The following is a 17,770-nucleotide window of genomic DNA, read 5'->3' as shown; positions in this document are numbered from 1 at the left end:
ACTTCCCCACTCTACTCTCATTACTTCTTTCTCAGGCTCATGGGCTCACAATGTCCACCTTACTTCCAGCTTTCCCTGAGTCCAGCATGGTGCCAAGCCCTGCAGATTCTACTACTGCAGTGTTTCATGACTCAATCCCTCATTGAGTCTCTCTCCTTTGAAACTCTTTCCTTGATCATAATCAGTGCAAATGAATTTGCAAAGTAAATTCTAGCTATACCCCAGCACTCTGATTAAAAACCATTCTTAAGATGTTGATGTTTTTACCTTCTAGACTTGTATGTTGATGTGTTCTTGAAGATACAAGCTCATATACTTAAACAGAATGGGATTAACATGAACATACTGTTGTAATCTGCTTTCATTCAGTATTTCATAAAAGTATTTATTTTAATGGCTACATAATATTACAGTATATGTGATCATTTATTTAACAAACCCCCAATTTCCGGATAGGTAGATGGTCTCCAATATTTTGCTATTATAAATAACTCTGTTAAATATCGTTGAAGCTAAATCTTTGCAAACAACCTTCATTATTTCCTTAAGAGAAATTCTTAGGTGTGCAACTGATAAGAAACAGGTATGAACATTTTCAGAGGAAGCTGTTAAGTAGCGCCAACCTACCCTCCAGAAATATAACATTTTGTTTTCCTTTTTTTTTTAAATTTTCGCCGTGCTGCATGGCTTGGGGGATCTTAGCTAACCATACAGGGATTGAACCCGGGCCCACGGCAGTGGAAGTGCTGGGTCTTAACCCCTGGACTGCCAGGGAACTCCGGATACCATTTTCTACTCCCACTCGTAAACCAAGGTGCCCATTCGCAAACCCAGGTGTTATAACTTTGTTTTACTTGCCATCAGTTTGATTCCAAAAAGTGGAATCACTTTCCCTGACGTCTTGCTGGAGGCCCAGCAGCTACTGGCTCCCTGCCTTCCGCATCTGCCCACTCTGGTCCACGTGCACCCACTTCTCAGATTAAACTCCCGAAGCTGGCTCTGTGTCCGTCACTCCACCCCGGGAAGTCTGCTACAAAACCGTCCCCGCTAACCTCTCCATCCTCCACCTCCACGAGGCAGCTTCCCTGGGGTTACCAGGTAGTCGTGACGGCTGAACGTGAAAATATGTGCTATACACCTGGCAGTTCTTTTCCCTGAATGCTCTGCAGGTGCCTGGTTCTTCACTCACTGAATCAGGGCATCGTGCCTTTGCTCATGCTGGTCCCACCTTCCGGAATGCCTTCCACATGCATTTCCACCTGCTGAAACCCTAACCATATATCACCAAGTCTGCCTCAACGGCCTAATTCCTCAGAAATGCTCTCCCTGACCCCTCCTGTGGACTCCTCTCAACCCTAACAGACGTGATACCATCTTGTTCTAAAGTTCCATAAAAATGATGACCTCCTTCTATCTTACAAAGCTAATATGGCCTTTTTCTTATTTTTTCAACTGGACTGTATGTGTTGACAGCAGGATCTGTATTGGATTTGCCTTTGTGTTACCTGTGGTGTCCTGAGACAAAGAGGCATTATGTAGGGAGCTGAGATTTTTAACTCAAGCTGGAGAAATTTATGGAAAACTGATTACCATATTATTTAGGTATACAATAAGTTGGGCAGAGAAAAGACATGACAGATGGATCCTGCCACCATACATACAATTGCAAATGGCCAACCTCACATTTTCATGGGGCAGACAATTGATACAGTATAAGTGGTTACGGTCATTTACACACTATGAAAATGACAACAATCTTTGTCCAGGAATTTACTCTATGCTAGTCTCCATGCTGGTGCTTTAAGTGCCTTATCTTTTTTTTTTTTTTTTGCTGTACATGGGCCTCTCACTGTTGTGGCCTCTCCCGTTGCGGAGAACAGGCTCCGGACGCGCAGGCTCAGCGGCCATGGCTCACAGGCCCAGCCGCTCCGCGGCACGTGGGATCGTCCCGGACCGGGGCACGAACCCGTGTCCCCTGCACCAGCAGGCAGACTCTCAACCACTGCGCAGTGCCTTATCTTGTTTAAGTTGTTCAACAACCCTAGAGGTTAGGTCCTATCACTTCCATTTTGCAAAAGAAAAGACTGAGACTTAGTAAGATTAATTAGTCTGCCTGAAACAACAGAGCCCGTGAGTCACAGGACGCATCGGCCTCTTTTCCATTCTGCTGAGGCCTCCTTATCACCTGGATGGCCTGGCAGCTTATTATGCCCCTCTGTGTAGCTAGAAGAGAAAGTGGGGAGAGGTGTAGCTGCAGTTAAAAGAACAGGCCTACCATATAGATCCTATGCCAGACAGTTAAAGCAAGACATGGACACAGGTACCTGAGCTCAGGGGGGCTGGCTGTCAGCAGGAAGAACTGGCACCCACAGCTGCGCTGGCAGAGAAACCTGCAGCTACGTGGGCTCCTAGTGCCTGGGAAACAGGCCAAACAGACCTAGTGCCCTGCTTCGGGCAGCAAGAGTAATTTTTGAGCCCGTCAGGTAGTGAAAGAGCTGCACATACACTGCTACGCCGGGCTGTCTCTGACTCGGAGCCCAGGCAGGGCCGAGCCTGTGGTGAAATACCTATAGTGCCCACAGGAGGCTGGTGTGGGGAAGGCCAGACAGCAGGATGAAAACTGCCTGTGATGAAGACAGGCTCCACTGAAAAGATGCAAATAAATGCACTGGAATCACACAGAATTAGATTATAGTGTAAAGGCATGATTCGCAGAATATAAAAGTAAGTAAATTTGTAGGGTAAGTGGCACAGAACTTTCTAGAGCCGCATGCTAAGACACAAGAGGGGTTAGGTGATTCATGAGCTCAACTGCAAACTGTCAAAGGACATTTCTTGGAAATCACAGGTTACCAGTCATCAAAAATTGCCTATGAGGGACTTCCCTGGTGGCACAGTGGTTAAGAATCCACCTGCCAATGCAGGGGACACGGGTTCAAGCCCTGGTCCAGGAAGATCCCACATGCCGCGGAGCAACTAAGCCCATGTGCCACAACTACTGAGCCTGTGCTCTAGAGCTCGCGAGCCACAACTACTGAGCTCGCGTGCCGCAACTACTGAAGCCCACGCACCTAGAGCCCGTGCTCCGCAACAAGAGAAGCCACCGCGATGAGAAGCCCACGCACCGCAACGAAGAGTAGCCCCGCTTGCCGCAACTAGAGAAAGCCTGCATGCAGCAATGAAGACCCAACACAGCCAAAAATAAAAATAAATAAATAAATAAAATAAATTTTTTAAAAAATTGCCTATGGGAGAGAAATGACTTTACTGGGGGGTCTTGTTTAAATGTGATTCTGAGTCAAGAAGTCTGGGTGGGCCTGAGATTCTGCATTTCGAAGAAGCTCCAGGGTCCACCAACTACCGTGAGGCAGCTCCCCACACAGGGAAAGAAATGCTGGGATCCCCATTCCATGGTCGGTTTCCAAGAAAGATCCACCTCCAGTGTCACTGATCTAATCTGCATCCAGGAGGAACAAAGAGTCCCCCTGACACACCGACGAGGAACCCAACAGCAGGTGCAGTGCTAAATCTTAAGCTGGATTTTAAAGAGGCAAATGGCTTAAACAAACCTTTTCTCTTGAGTTAATGACAGGTCCTTCAATACCAGAGGCCCATCCAAGCTGTACCTTAAGTTAATATTTTGAAAGAAAATCTGTCCTTCATGGGGCCAGGCTGGTGGTGGAAGATGAAAGAAGTATTGCCAGGGTGCTTCTTTCTCGAGGTCTGTATATTCAATCACTCTTTCTACTGAAATCATCTGAAACACATATGACATCACATGAGTCAGGAAGGGAAGGTCTTGTTCATGGATGTTCAGAGATTGTACATGAAGCATTCTGCTTTTCAATCTTTACATCCGCGTTTCTATGGGTAAGAATATCTAAGGTCTTAGCAAACACAAAGGACAGAAGTAGGAGTTTGATGAAGCCTTTGATGATCTGCAAACTTGTTTATGGCCTTGTAACACTGTCCTTTACAGCTACTTCCTTCAACATTATATTAGAATTAAAGAATTAGAGAAATGAATGCAAAGATTTTATTGATCCACTTTTCACACCTGAATAAAAAGCAGAAGAATTTTGTTAAAGCAAAGAATACTTATGGACGCCAGTCAGTAATGTGTTGCTACAGAAAGGCCATCTGTTATAGATGAGCAGACTGGATGGCCATCAAACCTCATTTTAATAATTAATCACTTTCTACTCTATTAGAAGAAAGAAATGGAAAGATTTTGTTTTTATTGTTTCTCTCCCTTTAGGAGAAAAGATGCTAATATTCAAAAGAGACTATAATTTACATATTGACTAAGGCCTTTTAAACAACTTTAATTTGACACCTTTGATAGCTCATTCTGAGATGGGGCTTATCCTACCAGAAAAAAGGGTGTTCAGGTGTTCAACACATACAAGATCAAATGCTAAAATGGGGGACAGAGGAACCTATTAATTAAATAAACAAACCTCAAAATACTGAATTCTTCTTTTACCAAAAATGAGGAATTACCCATTAAGAAACAAAAATAAACCCCTAAGAAATTAGCTTATATTCTCTCCAGGATTTCAGAACCTCCCTCTTACAGAGACATTTATTATATTTGAAGACAGCTTGTGATGAATATAAAACCTGCTGACATGGCATACATAAGAGTGAGAAAAATATATATATCTTATTTTACATTAACTTTAAACAGATGGAGGAGGATATAAAAAAATCTTTTACCTATGACGTAAAAATAACAGTTTTACTATTTTACATAAGAATTGCTTTTATGCCATTTAATGGCAAGGAGACTTGAAAAAGCTAAGAACGGTAAGATAAGACAAACATCACCATATTCTCAACTCTGATGCTTTGCCAGACGCACCACTGGGTCATCCCGATGAGCGTGAGGGCGAGAGACAGCGCCAGGCCCACCTTACCAGCATCCAAAGCTAAATGAGGAAGAAGAAGGGGAATAAAGTCAGTCTCATTCTCAACCCCTTGCTCAGCTCCTTCTGTCACTTTACCAAGAAGACCCCTTTACATATTTAAATCATTTCATGCAATGACAGTATTACTCATACTTTTACTATCTGTTGATTGAGACAATAATACAGTGAAAAACAAACCCACTATAAATTTAGAAAGAATGTTAGATGCGTTTATTAATCCCAACAGGATTGACATACATTTTACAGTATTATATAGGTGAGGAATAATGTCATTATTCAGACCTTCGTCATTACGGTTTCAAGGATCATTATGTAATTTAAATCACTTACTACGTCCAATGTAGCTGCAGATGAAACCACGAAACACAAGGCAATGGGTTTTAAGAACCACTGCTTTTAAATCTAAATACTACTCTCATTGTTTCTTATTCAATGTTGTTCCTATGGAATAGTTAGGGATGGTGAGTTCATGGCACTCAGGCCAGCCTGCTCATCTGGTACCCACACAGCAGGGAGGATACTGTTCTTTCCTACAGGGAATCTTTCTCACCTCAATACCCACAACCGAGATCTAAGTAGCCCTAAAGCTAAAACCTAAAGTGCTAAGCTGAACAAAAAGCTTAATGGTAAACTTGGTTCTCTCCTCCCAACTATAGGACGCTACCTGGAATGTTCAGAAGGTCAGCTTGCTACAGCTGCGAAGACCTCCACCCATTCAAAGAAAGAAAAGAAAAAGATAAAAGGTCTCATCAAGACACAAATGACTTCACATGGACCACACTGTGGAATCACACGCTATAAATGCTGTAATACAATTTATTAGAACCAAACAGTGTATATTAGACAAGATGGCAAGAGTCATAATAAAGAACATGGAAAAATGGTCTCGTTGGTACATTTCCTGCAGTGCTGGGCCTCAGTGAGGCTCATCCTCTCACATGTCAACTGTTCCCTTTTCTCCAGTAGCAGAGAGCTCAGCTCACACTGTGTTTCCAGCACCTTCTGCACTTACTGCAGGCCCTGCATAGCGTTTATTCTTACCAGCCAGTATCTAAACGACCATCAGCTAACAGGATCTGCATGTGGCTTTCAAAATGCCACTTTATCTTCAAAATACAATAAAGATTGGATAACTGAGCCAGGATTTTATAGACTTAGAGAAAATTCTGAAATTTCTACCTAGAAAAAACTTCACTGGTACAAAGAATAATACACATCAAGTGGGCGGCAAATCAGGAAATTATTTTCCTCAATCACATCTGCTGCCCTTCATGCTGTGAAAAGAGAGTCCGCAAACTACAGCCTGGGGGCCAAAAACAGCCCACCACCTGTTCTGAAAATAAAGTTTTACTGGACCACAGCCACTGGCCATTTGCTGATGTATTATCTTTGTCTGTCTTTGTGCTAAAACAGGAAAGTTGAAAAGTTACAACAGAGATAGTATGGCAAACAAAGCCTAAATTATTACTCTCTGGCTCTTTGCAAAACAAAGTTTGCTGACTCCTGCCCTAAAGGGACAGAAAGCCACAGGTCACAGTGATGGAAGGACAGTGCAAGCCAGTGAGGGGAGAAAAGCAGGGGTGTGACAGCGGAAGAGGGAAGTTCAGAGGGGAGGCTGAGAGGAAGGGCTGGGGAGGCGCAGAGAGAGGTGTGGGCCGGCAAGGCCACCTGACAAGGACTCAAGCCTCAGAAGGCAGCACCTCCCATCCTTTGAAATCATGTCCAGAAACTTACAGACCTGAATGCAAATCCTGGTGCGCATCGAACAGTTCCTGAAACTTCTGTTCAGCACTGTTCGCCCGGATGGTCCAGAGTCCCCGGAAGGAAGATGCTAAGTGGGAAAACACTAGGCTCTGTGCTGGCGAAGCAGAGACAGACAAACAACAAAGAAAGTTAGGGAGGCTGGATGCAAGGAAACCAACTGCCTCTCGTGCTCTGTGGTTGCACATCCTGCCAAAGGGCTTCGTGGTGGGCTGCCTGGGAGAAGAGGGATGATGCCCCTTCCGTAGAGGGTCCTCCACATGAAACCTCCAACTCCTGGTCACACCAAGCTTCACTTTTATGACCTGTAAATGAAGATTCTCTCTGAACCTATCTTTGACCAAATTCAAATCACAGCTAGATTTAGATAAAGAAATTCTTTACTAGCTCATTCATCAAGGTCCTCCTCAAACATGCTTCCCTCCAAATTCTTCCCTCCAGTTGGAAATTGTTCACTAATTTTTTTTTTTTTTTTTTTTTTTTGTGGTACACGGGCCTCTCACTGTGGTGGCCTCTCCCATTGCGGAGCACAGGCTCCGGACGCGCAGGCTCAGCGGCCATGGCTCATAGGCCCAGCCACTCCACGGCATGTGGGAGCCTCCCGGACCGGGGCACGAACCCGTGTCCCCTGCATCGGCAGGCGGACTCTCAACCACTGCGCCTCCAGGGAAGCCCAAATTTTTTTTAAAACTTAATGAAGTATAGTTGATTTGCAATAATGTGTTAGTTTCAGGTATATAGCATAGTGATTCAGTTTTTTTCTGATTATGTTCCATTATAGGTTATTGCAAGTTATTGCATAGAATTCCCTGTGCTATACAGTAAATTCTTGTTGCTCACCTACCTTATGTACAGTAGTGTGTGTCTGTTAATCCCATACTCCTAATTTGTTCCTCCCTCCCTCCCTGCCTGCTTTGGTAACCGTAAGTTTGTTTTCTATGTCTCTGAGTCTGTTTCTGTTTTGTATATATATAGTCATTTGTATTGTTTTTTAGATTCCACATGTAAGTGATATCATATAGTATTTATACTGCCCTTCTCTGACTGACTTTACTAGGAATAATGTTCTCTAGGTCCAACCATTTTGCTGCAAATGGCAATATTTCATTCTTTTTCATGGCTGAGTACTATCCACTAATTTTTGAGGCAGCAGCGTTTTTCAATTTAATTCTCTGTGAGAGTGCTCACCACACTGAATTTTGATGAGCTATCTGTGTTGTCTCCACCTCAGATTAGTAACTTAAGGGCTGGGATAAAATCGGCATATCCCCCAAACTGGAACAGTGCCAGGCACAGGACTGGGGTGAGATACGAAGGTGAAGGGACAGTCTGCTGTCTCCCTGCATCCTGGGACTTCCCCTGAACCTGCATCAAGAGTCTCTTTGCAGGTCACGGAGCCTGGGTATCGCATTGCCCTCTTGCCCATAGGACCCGGGCAGCCCAGGCAGCTCTGAATGGTCTTGACTCCGCTCCATGAACCTGATGGATGTTTTTATAACTGCCTGCTGGATACTTGAGGCTTCTGGAGGTCACTGTGCATGTGACACTCACATCACTCTTTTAGAATCTGACCGTGGCCTTAATGTCCGTTCTCTTTTGAGTGACTTCATGTGGGTCTGGGGCCTGGTGTCACATTTCCTGGCATCTTCTCTAAGAGCACACTGAACACGAGCACCAGGGTCTGGCTCCTGCACATCAAGGAACAGGTGGGCTTCAGGCTGCTGGGCAGGGAGGACCCTTACGATTTTCATTCCCCTCCGTGAACTAGGCTATAACCTGCTGTTGTCAGGGACGGACAGTGTGAGTCTGTGACCTTGGATACGGCTTCAGCATTCAGGCACCGCCAAATGAATAAAGCTGGCTAGAGAAAGGCAACCAAACTTCATCTTGGTTTTACGTACTACTCCCTGACTGACCACTGCTACGCTCGCTTTTGCAAAAATATGCAAAAAAAACCCCATTATAATCAGCTGCAGGTTTGTCATTAAGATGACAAAAGTTAACCTAAGCTTCCAGTGGCAGCTAGGCAGTAGGATCTGAAAATAAACCTCAGGTCGGTGCTTTGTGACCGCCTGGAGGGGTGGGCTAGGGAGGGTGGGAGGGAGGGAGATGCAAGAGGGAAGAGGTATGGGAACATATGTATATGTATGGCTGATTCACTTTGTTATAAAGCAGAAACTAACACACCACTGTAAAGCAATTATACTCCAATAAAGATGTTAAAATAAATAAATAAATAAATGAAAATAAACCTCAGGACTTTAGTAGTTCTTCAGAGCACAAAAATGAAGCAGGTTTATGTCGTCTGGCCATAGCAATCAGGCGGCCTTCTTTTTGCTAGTGGCTCTAGCAGTGGCCTTAAGACATACTATCATTTACTGTACAGAGAAAACAGCAGTGTTATTATTTATGACACAGACCCACTATCTAGAGAGAAAACATAAACAGTTCTAATGAACTGACCACCACATTTAGTTATCTGGGGGAGTAGAGGAGGGGGTATCCAGATTGAACTTACGGTCTAACACTGTCACAGCCTACTAGGGGCGCCGAAAACACAAATACTCCACAGGAGCTGTGCCCAAGTTTTCAAAACCTCCATAACAAACACTGAAAATTCCTGTACTGATTCTTTAAAAAAGCCTCAGGAGGTGCCCTCCTTTCCACTTTCATACAGATGGGAGGCGGCCCTTGCCCCAGGTAAACATCTCTGTCAAGCATTCCTTCTGGTACAACTCCTCTTTGAATGGACCAGATCTGCTTTGCAACAAGACTATTGAATGACTCCATTTCGTGAGTGGCCTCAAATCATAAAACACCTGAAGCCTTGCGTACACAGAAGACTGGATGGAGCTCATCACTTCCTCTTCTGCTTCCCCAGGTCCTACCATCCTACCAAGTCACACGGGCAGAACAGCGCACACATCTGGACTCTACTGCTCCACAGTCCATTCAAACACCTCACAAAACCAGACCTCACGGGGCTTTAGCTGGTTCTCTTGATGACTGAACGTTTTTTCTACAGCTTTTATGAAACTGATGCCCACTATCCTTTATGTAGATACTTAGGATAAATGCCTCTTAAGAATTCATTACTTTAGGGGCTTCCCTGGTGGCTCAGTGGTTGGGAATCTGCCTGCTAATGCAGAGGACACGGGTTCGAGCCCTGGTCTGGGAGGATCCCACATGCCGCGGAGCAACTGGGCCCGTGAGCCACAACTACTGAACCTGAGCGTCTGGAGCCTGTGCTCCGCAACAAGAGACGCCGCGATAGTGAGAGTCCCGCGCACCATGATGAAGAGTGGCCCCCGCTTGCCACAACTAGAGAAAAGCCCTCACACAGAAACAAAGACCCAACACAGTAAAAATAAATTAATTAATTAATAAACTCCTACCCCCAACATCTTCTTTAAAAAAAAAAAAAAGAATTCATTACTTTAAAAAAACACACAAATACCACAACAAAAATACTCCTTTGTCTCGATGAATTTAGATGCTTTTCCACTTAGTAGATACGAAGAACCTTGGGATCAATATGCGTCTCTTGTTGGCTTGGTTTCTAGAAAGTTAAGTTGGTATTAATTTGCAGTAACTACCCATGGTTGGGATTTCTGATGGAAACATCTTCCTTCCTTCCTTTTTGGCTATTGTCCTTATACCTTTTTAAAAAATACATAACAATTCTACTTATAATTTTTTGTTTCAATATTAATGAAATATGTTTGTGCATTAATAGCGAGATAAGCTCTGAATTATTTCATCCTCTCTGATTACCTGCAGAATAGAATAATTAATCATAAAATGTGTTTCCCATTATTCTAAAACTAGGAAGTTGAATGGAGTAATAAACTACATGTGTATGGAACGGATTCCCCCTCCTGTGTCCTTCTCAGGGGATTATTTTCAGCAGCCATTTATATGAACAGCATTGGGGAAGGGGGACCACAAACAGGGTGGTACCACAGCAAATACTGGTGATGATAACTGCAAACCTGAAAATAACAGCACTTACCTTTTCAAAGTATTTAACAAGTGCAACTTAATTGCCATCTTTGAACATGAGAAAGAATGTATTTTTCAAATATATTACTTCTGACATATGTTTCCTGATGTTTCCTTTCTTTTTCCTAATCTTTTCCTTTCCTTGTCACTTCTAGTAACTTTTGGAGAAGAAAAATCCCGTTTCCCTTCTTCATTAGTTCCAGCATGATGAAATATTGTATTTTTAAGAAAAGTATTTATGGAGTAGATGCTCTGTGTGAGGAAGCATGTCATGAACAAGACAGAAACAGTCCCCTGTCCTCACGGTGCTCGCATTTGCTAAAATGCAAAGCTGCAGCTGACCCGCTACCAGCTCCATTTGCCTTAAGGGCCACACGGACTCATAGTGGCCATGATATCCAATTACCTAATGTTAACTTAGTGAGAAATTCCAGAAGACAGAGTCTGCAGAATTTCAGGGGTCTGGCCCATTACAGCATAAATGGAAGCCAGGCTGAGTTGCCATCCCAACCTGAGAGCCCCGGGGAACTCACCTGCACATTCCAGGCGTTTGACATCTCCTGACGTCTCTGAGAAATATTGCCGAAGAACAAAGAAAATGATGCCGAGGGGAACCAGGGGCATCACAGTCCAAGGAATCACAGCCACCATCACGCCTGCCACGCCAATCACAAGGAGAAACGTCTAAAAGAGCAGAAAGAGATACAGAGGCCTCCTTGTCAAGGATTCTTTTCAAAGATAAACTTGGCTGTTTTGTTAGGATTGCATTCCTTTCCTTGAAAGCCTTGTTGGAATGGTAGGGAATGCTTTCCCATCCAAAGAAATAAAATTATAAGTGGCCCTCGTATTTATTTATTGCGTGTGTCAAACACTGTAAGAACTTTCTAGGTATTAGCTCTTGTGATACACTCGGTAGCCCTGTGAGGCAGGCATTGCTATTTTCCACAGATGAGAATATTCAAGACTCAGAGTAGGACTTGAATCCCAAACTATCATGAGTCAGTAGGTGCTACCAGAGAGATGAGCAAGCAGGTACCGCAGATGAGGAATTCAGAAGCTTCGCCTATAGGGGTAAAGAAGTGGTTAATTACAAATTCAGTGTCCAGAAAAGCAGGAAAAAATTCAAATGCTGACCTCTGGAAGTAGGAATTCCTCTTTCTTTCTTGGTTTTCTGAACATACTTAGTATTTACTGAGTGCTGAATGTGTACCGGGCTGTACATTAACACTTCACATGTATTTACTTAGTTGATCCTCACAATAGCCCTATCGAGTAACAGTATTATCTCACCTTCCAGAGGGAGACACTGAGGCACAGGGAGAGGAAAAGCAACTTGATCAAGACGGCAAAGCACAAGTCACGGAGCTGGAGAGCCCAGGTTACAGCCATTATGACACATTTAAGCCTGCTCCCAACTTCCTATCATTATGCTAAGTATTTAAAATGTCCATTTCAAAGGCTAATGATTATAACAACAGCAGATGCTGTCTACCAGGTGTTTACTGTATGCAAGGCACTGTGCTAAGAGCTCCAGGAACATTCACTTAATCATCATCTCATCCCACCAGGTGATTTTATCTCAGGAAATGATCTTGGCTTAAAAAGACAGCAGACAGAATAGGAACCCAGGGCACTGAAGGATGCTGATTTAAACATCCATCTTTCTCGGGAGAAGTATGATATCACGGCGTACAGCTTCAGGCGACAGGAACGCAATCAGCACTTAGCATCTGCCTGCTGTGAAAGCGGGGCAGGGTTGGGGGGACGTGCAGATTCACATAGCGTCAGCCAAGGCCTCTGAATTTTAGTCTCAGATGGATACAAATCCATGGTGATCTGTACAGGTCACGGAGCGCTGGGGAAACACAGCGAAGGACGTGTGAACACTTTTTTGAGGATTCTAAGCGACTGACAACTGAATTTCACAGGCTGGTTTAACAGAAAGAGTGGCATGAATAATTTGCAGGTAGTAATCACATTGGATGGAAATTTTGACCCAAAAGGAGCTGGGCTGGGAAGGTTGAGATGCTTGTCCGAGTGAACACCAGTTGTTCGTGTCCTCTCAGAGCCAGCACCTGCATGCTGTGCTCTCCAGCGCAGGGCCCTCCCCGCCTTGTCACCCAGGGCAGCTGGCCCCGGCGCATCTCTGAGGGACGGGTTAGCGGGGTAATGCCTGTATCACAGAGATGCAGGTTATCGTTTCACAGCTCTTCCAAATCAGTTTTCTCAGGGGATCCTCACAACCATCTTGTGAATAAGAAAACTAAGAACTGTCCTTTCCATTTACAGATAAGAAACATGAAGCTGGGAGGTAAGTAGTTGTCCTAAGTTTTCCCGGAAATTTAGTACGTTCCTTAGAGAAAGCCAGGAACTGTTCATACTCAGGAAATCCCAGAGCCACAGCTGCAGGCAGGAGGGGCCTGGAAGGAGGAGGAAGCTTCCAGAACTGTGACTTTATGACCCGGAGCCCTTGTGAACCAAACTGCATGATCTGGATGTAGACCCATGTGCTTTTCCTGTTTCTCCCAGTCTCTGCCTTGGTATTAGTATAAAACTCAGAAGAGGAATGGAATTCTGAAGGAACAATAACAATCATAAGTGGAGAAAAATAGGGCTGTCTGACCTCTCTCCTATTATACCTACAGCTGAACAATTTCTTACAGCCACCAGATTAATTGATGTGTCCCACTCTGCTACACTCTTCGTGCTCACGGGGACGGTCCTTCCAGCTCCTTCTATGTCTAGCCTTAAGTAAAGTCACTTGGCTTGCCGTTGTTGGTTGTCAGGAAAAAAACCTGCTGAAATGTCAATTATGAAAAAATCCAAATTACAGTTTTTTAGCGGATTCACATCATTTGATTGGAAAACATTCACCAGTTTCAATAATCTGGCTCTCCCCAGGTGGGGGTCTTTTATGACTAACCCAGCCCGGCAGATTACCTGGGAAGCAGAGGTAAGATCAAAACAAAGGGCTCGGGGCTTCCCTGGTGGCGCAGTGCTTGGGAGTCCGCCTGCCGATGCAGGGGACACGGGTTCATGCCTCGATCCGGGAAGATCCCACATGCCACAGAGTGGCTGGGCCCGTGAGCCATGGCCGCTGAGCCTGCGCGTCCGAAGCCTGTGCTCCGCGACGGGAGAGGCCACAGCAGTGAGAGGCCTGCGTACTGCAAAAAAAAAAAAAAGTGCTCGCCTATAGAACACACTAACATGTGTCGATTTAAGAATTATTCTTTAAATAAGAAAAAAGAAAATTTCATAAGAAAGATGAGGTCTAAGCCCAGAAAGCAAAATGACTTGAAAAAAAAAAACCCTATCTAATTTTAATAAATACATAAATGCCAAGGACACAAAATGAGGCTGGGTAGTTTAAATGTGTAACACCTGTGTCTGGATGGTGGTTAAAGCATTAAAATTTCACCAGCAAGTCTCGACCTAGAATTAACACTGTATTATAATATTGCAGATTTGAACACATTCCTTTCACAAGCACAGTTTGACATAGAAGGCCCCATCTGCCTCCTTGGCATTTAACTTCCAAATTGCTTACAGTCCTGTAGGAATTCCTAGGTATCTACCCACATGTTACTTTAAACTTAATTCCAAGGGATTCTGTTCCTGCTAGTCTCTGTGAAGCTTATGTCAAAGAATATGCTTTCTATAAACAATCAGTAACAATGTATTCTTCCTATTTAATGCAAATAAATATGCCATTCATACTTTGGGCTCACTCTCTATTATTTAATTCTCTCTTGCTCACTCTGATATCTATTTTAGGCACGATGTGAAATATATATTTAATCATAAAACCACTTAATCAGTAGACATTACTTTTATTATTTGTTTACAGTATTAAAAAATAAAACCAGGATCATTAAGATTGCTAACACCTCAGAAGAATTTCAAAGCTTTTAATTCTATGGTCAGACTCTTAAGAATTCTGTTTCAAGCTGTGGTAAGTACAAATCAGCCAGATTTCCTTAAACTATCACTGATTTTGCAAAAGATATAACTTAAGTGCAATAAACTTTCGGCAAGAAAACAAGGCAAGATTTCCTTGTGATTTAGAGAGGGAAAAAGATGACAACTAGTTTTTGATCAGTAAGCTGTTTACTGATGTGGGTGTAGGAGAGACTCTTCAACCTATTCATTCTGGAAACACATGAGATTAAAAAATAACCTTTCAATGAAATGGCTATCACATAGATTGTGCTGCTAACACAAGATTCTTGTGGAGACAGTAAAATTCTGAACACACTACACAAAACTCTGAAAGAATTATGAAATAAAATGTAACTCCTGGGCTTCCCTGGTGGCGCAGTGGTTGAGAGTCCGCCTGCCGATGCAGGGGACACGGGTTCGTGCCCCGGTCCGGGAAGATCCCACATGCCACGGAGCGGCTGGGCCCGTGAGCCATGGCCGCTGAGCCTGCAGGTCCAGAGCCTGTGCTCCGCAACAGGAGAGGCCACAACAGTGAGAGGCCCGTGTACTGCAAAAAAACCAAACCAAAACAAAACAAAACAAAACTGTAACTCCTATCCTACAGTACTCGTTACCCTTCAATTACAGTATAAATAGAAGCAAAAGGAAAAACATGGAAGGCTTCTAAATGTAAGCTCCTAAACTTAATGCCAACCTAGGGTTAGCGTTGAGTCTGCATGTAAGCTGATAGAGTACCGTGCACCTCTCAGGAGGTTCAGAGATCAGCTCTGGTTCCCAGATCCCTCGTTTCTCACCTCTGTGTCCTTTGACCTCACCCACCTCGGTTAACTCCGTTCAATCAGAACACTGGGGTGTCATATCTGTATGATGAGATGTACACAAACCCTAAGTCTAAGCTTTTCTAAACTTGTCTTTTCCTTGGGATACACTAATCACACCTTCATCCCTCATTTGGCTGCCTTGGATCATTTCACAACCACACCAGCTCTGGGACCTGTGTATCCTTCAGTTAGCTCCCAATTGAGAGTCACAGCTAACTCCGCTGAAGAGTGAATGGTGGTGTCTGGTTTACAGTTTGTTAATCAACACAACAGAAAGCACTGGGGAAACATAGTGCACTTCTTGTGTTCAGCATATCTCATTGATCAATAGTTTCCTTTCTACCTTTTGTCAGGGTTCGTGCTTATTACAAAATTCAAGACTGAAGTCCATTTATTTGCTGCTTTTAAAAAGGCACACCTTAAAAATAATAGCACATGAAGGTGGAGATGAAACGTTGAAAAAGGTACCCCATAAAAACACTAGCCAAAAGAAAGCTGGAGTATCTATCTACACCACTATGAACATGAAGTTAGGAAGGATTCCTAGAAATAAGGAAAACATTTCATAAGAATAAAGGGTTGATTTATCCAGAAGGTATTTTTTAAAATCTAAATTTATATCATCCTTTAATAACATAGCTTCAAAATATATAAAGGAAAATCTGACAGGACTCAGGAGAAATAGGCAATTCCATACTCACAGTGGGAGAATTAAACTCACCTCGATAACTGATAAAACAAGCAGATAAACATCAAGAGGGATATAGAAGGTTTTGAAAACATGATTAACAAACTTGACCTAATTAAGAAATATACAATACTGCAGTAAATAACTACATAATACTGCAGTAAATAACTACATAACACTGCAGTAAATAACTACATAATACGTTCTTTTCAGTTACATGTATGCTATACTAAAGCAAGAATCAACAAACTTCAAGGGACAGAAATTGTACACAACATATTCTAACCTACATGGATTTAAGTAGAAATCGGTGACAAAAAGGTAACTAGAAAATTAATAAATGTTTGGAAGCTCACTAATACACTTGAAAATATCACCTAGTTCAAAAACTGTAATAAAATTAGAAAGTATTTTGGCAAAAGAAAATGAAAATCTACTAATATTAAAATCTGAGGGCTGCAAACTACAGCTGTGCCTAGAGGTACATTTACAGTTTAAACATTTTTTTAAAGGCTACAGAGAATACACGGGAAATCTCTATATCGTCCTCGTAATTTTGTTGTGCACTGCAAAAATGCCCGAACAAAAAAATAAAGTCTTACAAAAAGAAAAAGCTAAAAGTCAAGAATTTAAAATATATCTTATAATTTTAAAAAAAAACCCAGCATATTAAACTAATGTATGTAGAAGAATGGAAATAAGAAAAAAGTAGACATGAATGTAATAGAAAACTAACCTCTAAGCAGAAAAATCAACAAATACAAAGCTTGGTTCTTTGAAAGCACCATGAAATGTAAGGAAAAAGCAAAACAAAAATGGGAAATTTACCATTAATTTGAATTAAAAGAGGATAGCACAAGAGATACCATGGGTATTATAAAGAGGATATAATAAACATTGTGCTGATAAATTTTTAAATTTTAATGCAAAGGACAAATTCTTGAAAAATGACATACAAAGACTGACATAAGACACAGAAAATCTGAATAATTCCATATTGAATTAAGAATTTGAATCCAGGGGAATTCCCTGGTGGTTCAGTGGTTAGGACTTGGCGCTGTCACTGCCAGGGTGCCGGGGTGCCAGGTTCAATTCCTGGTTGGGGAACTAAGAGCCTGCAAGTTGCACAGTGTGGCCCAAAAAAAAAAAAAAGAATTTGTATCCACAGAAAAGACTTTAGGCCAAGAGGGCTACACAAATAAATTGTACAAAAGAAGTTTTACCAACGTCTTCCAGGAAATTTGAGTACAGCATTACGATGTAAAAACCAGACAAAGACATTAAAAGAAAGAAAAATTATAAACCAAACTGTCTTAGGAACATGAAACAACATACCGATAAACTGAATCTAACAATATAAAAATGATAATACTCCACAATCAAACTTGGCTAGGCAAGTCCAAAATTCACATGGCTGGCTGTTACAAAGGATACGCTGGAACTCCTGTGCAGGAGCTGAGGCTATTACCCACAGGCAGAATTTCTTTTTCTTCAGGGAAGGCTTAGCTCCTAAGCCCTTCCAACTGACTGAACTGTGCCCACCCAGACTATCTAGGATAATCGTTCTTACTTAAAATCAACTGATTAAGGACTTTAATCACATCTACAAAATACCTACACAACAACAC

At 42.6% G+C, this 17,770-nt stretch overlaps 1 protein-coding gene across 1 annotated transcript in view; it reads right to left on the bottom strand.

Annotated features, from left to right (window-relative positions):
* Positions 1-17,770, bottom strand: part of LOC132413627 (ATP-binding cassette sub-family C member 4-like) — a 166,363-nt gene that overhangs the window by 59,927 nt on the left and 88,666 nt on the right. Inside the window, exons 14-17 of the mRNA XM_059995698.1 lie at positions 11,228-11,378; positions 6,670-6,789; positions 4,831-4,931; positions 3,570-3,757 (exon numbers count right to left, since the gene is read on the bottom strand). Of these exons, the coding sequence (XP_059851681.1) occupies positions 3,570-3,757; positions 4,831-4,931; positions 6,670-6,789; positions 11,228-11,378 (560 nt within the window). The remainder of the gene's footprint in view (positions 1-3,569; positions 3,758-4,830; positions 4,932-6,669; positions 6,790-11,227; positions 11,379-17,770) is intronic.

Source organism: Delphinus delphis, chromosome 18 (assembly GCF_949987515.2).
Source record: "Delphinus delphis chromosome 18, mDelDel1.2, whole genome shotgun sequence".
Classification (NCBI taxonomy): domain Eukaryota; kingdom Metazoa; phylum Chordata; class Mammalia; order Artiodactyla; family Delphinidae; genus Delphinus; species Delphinus delphis.
This window is presented reverse-complemented; position numbering and strand designations above follow the sequence as displayed.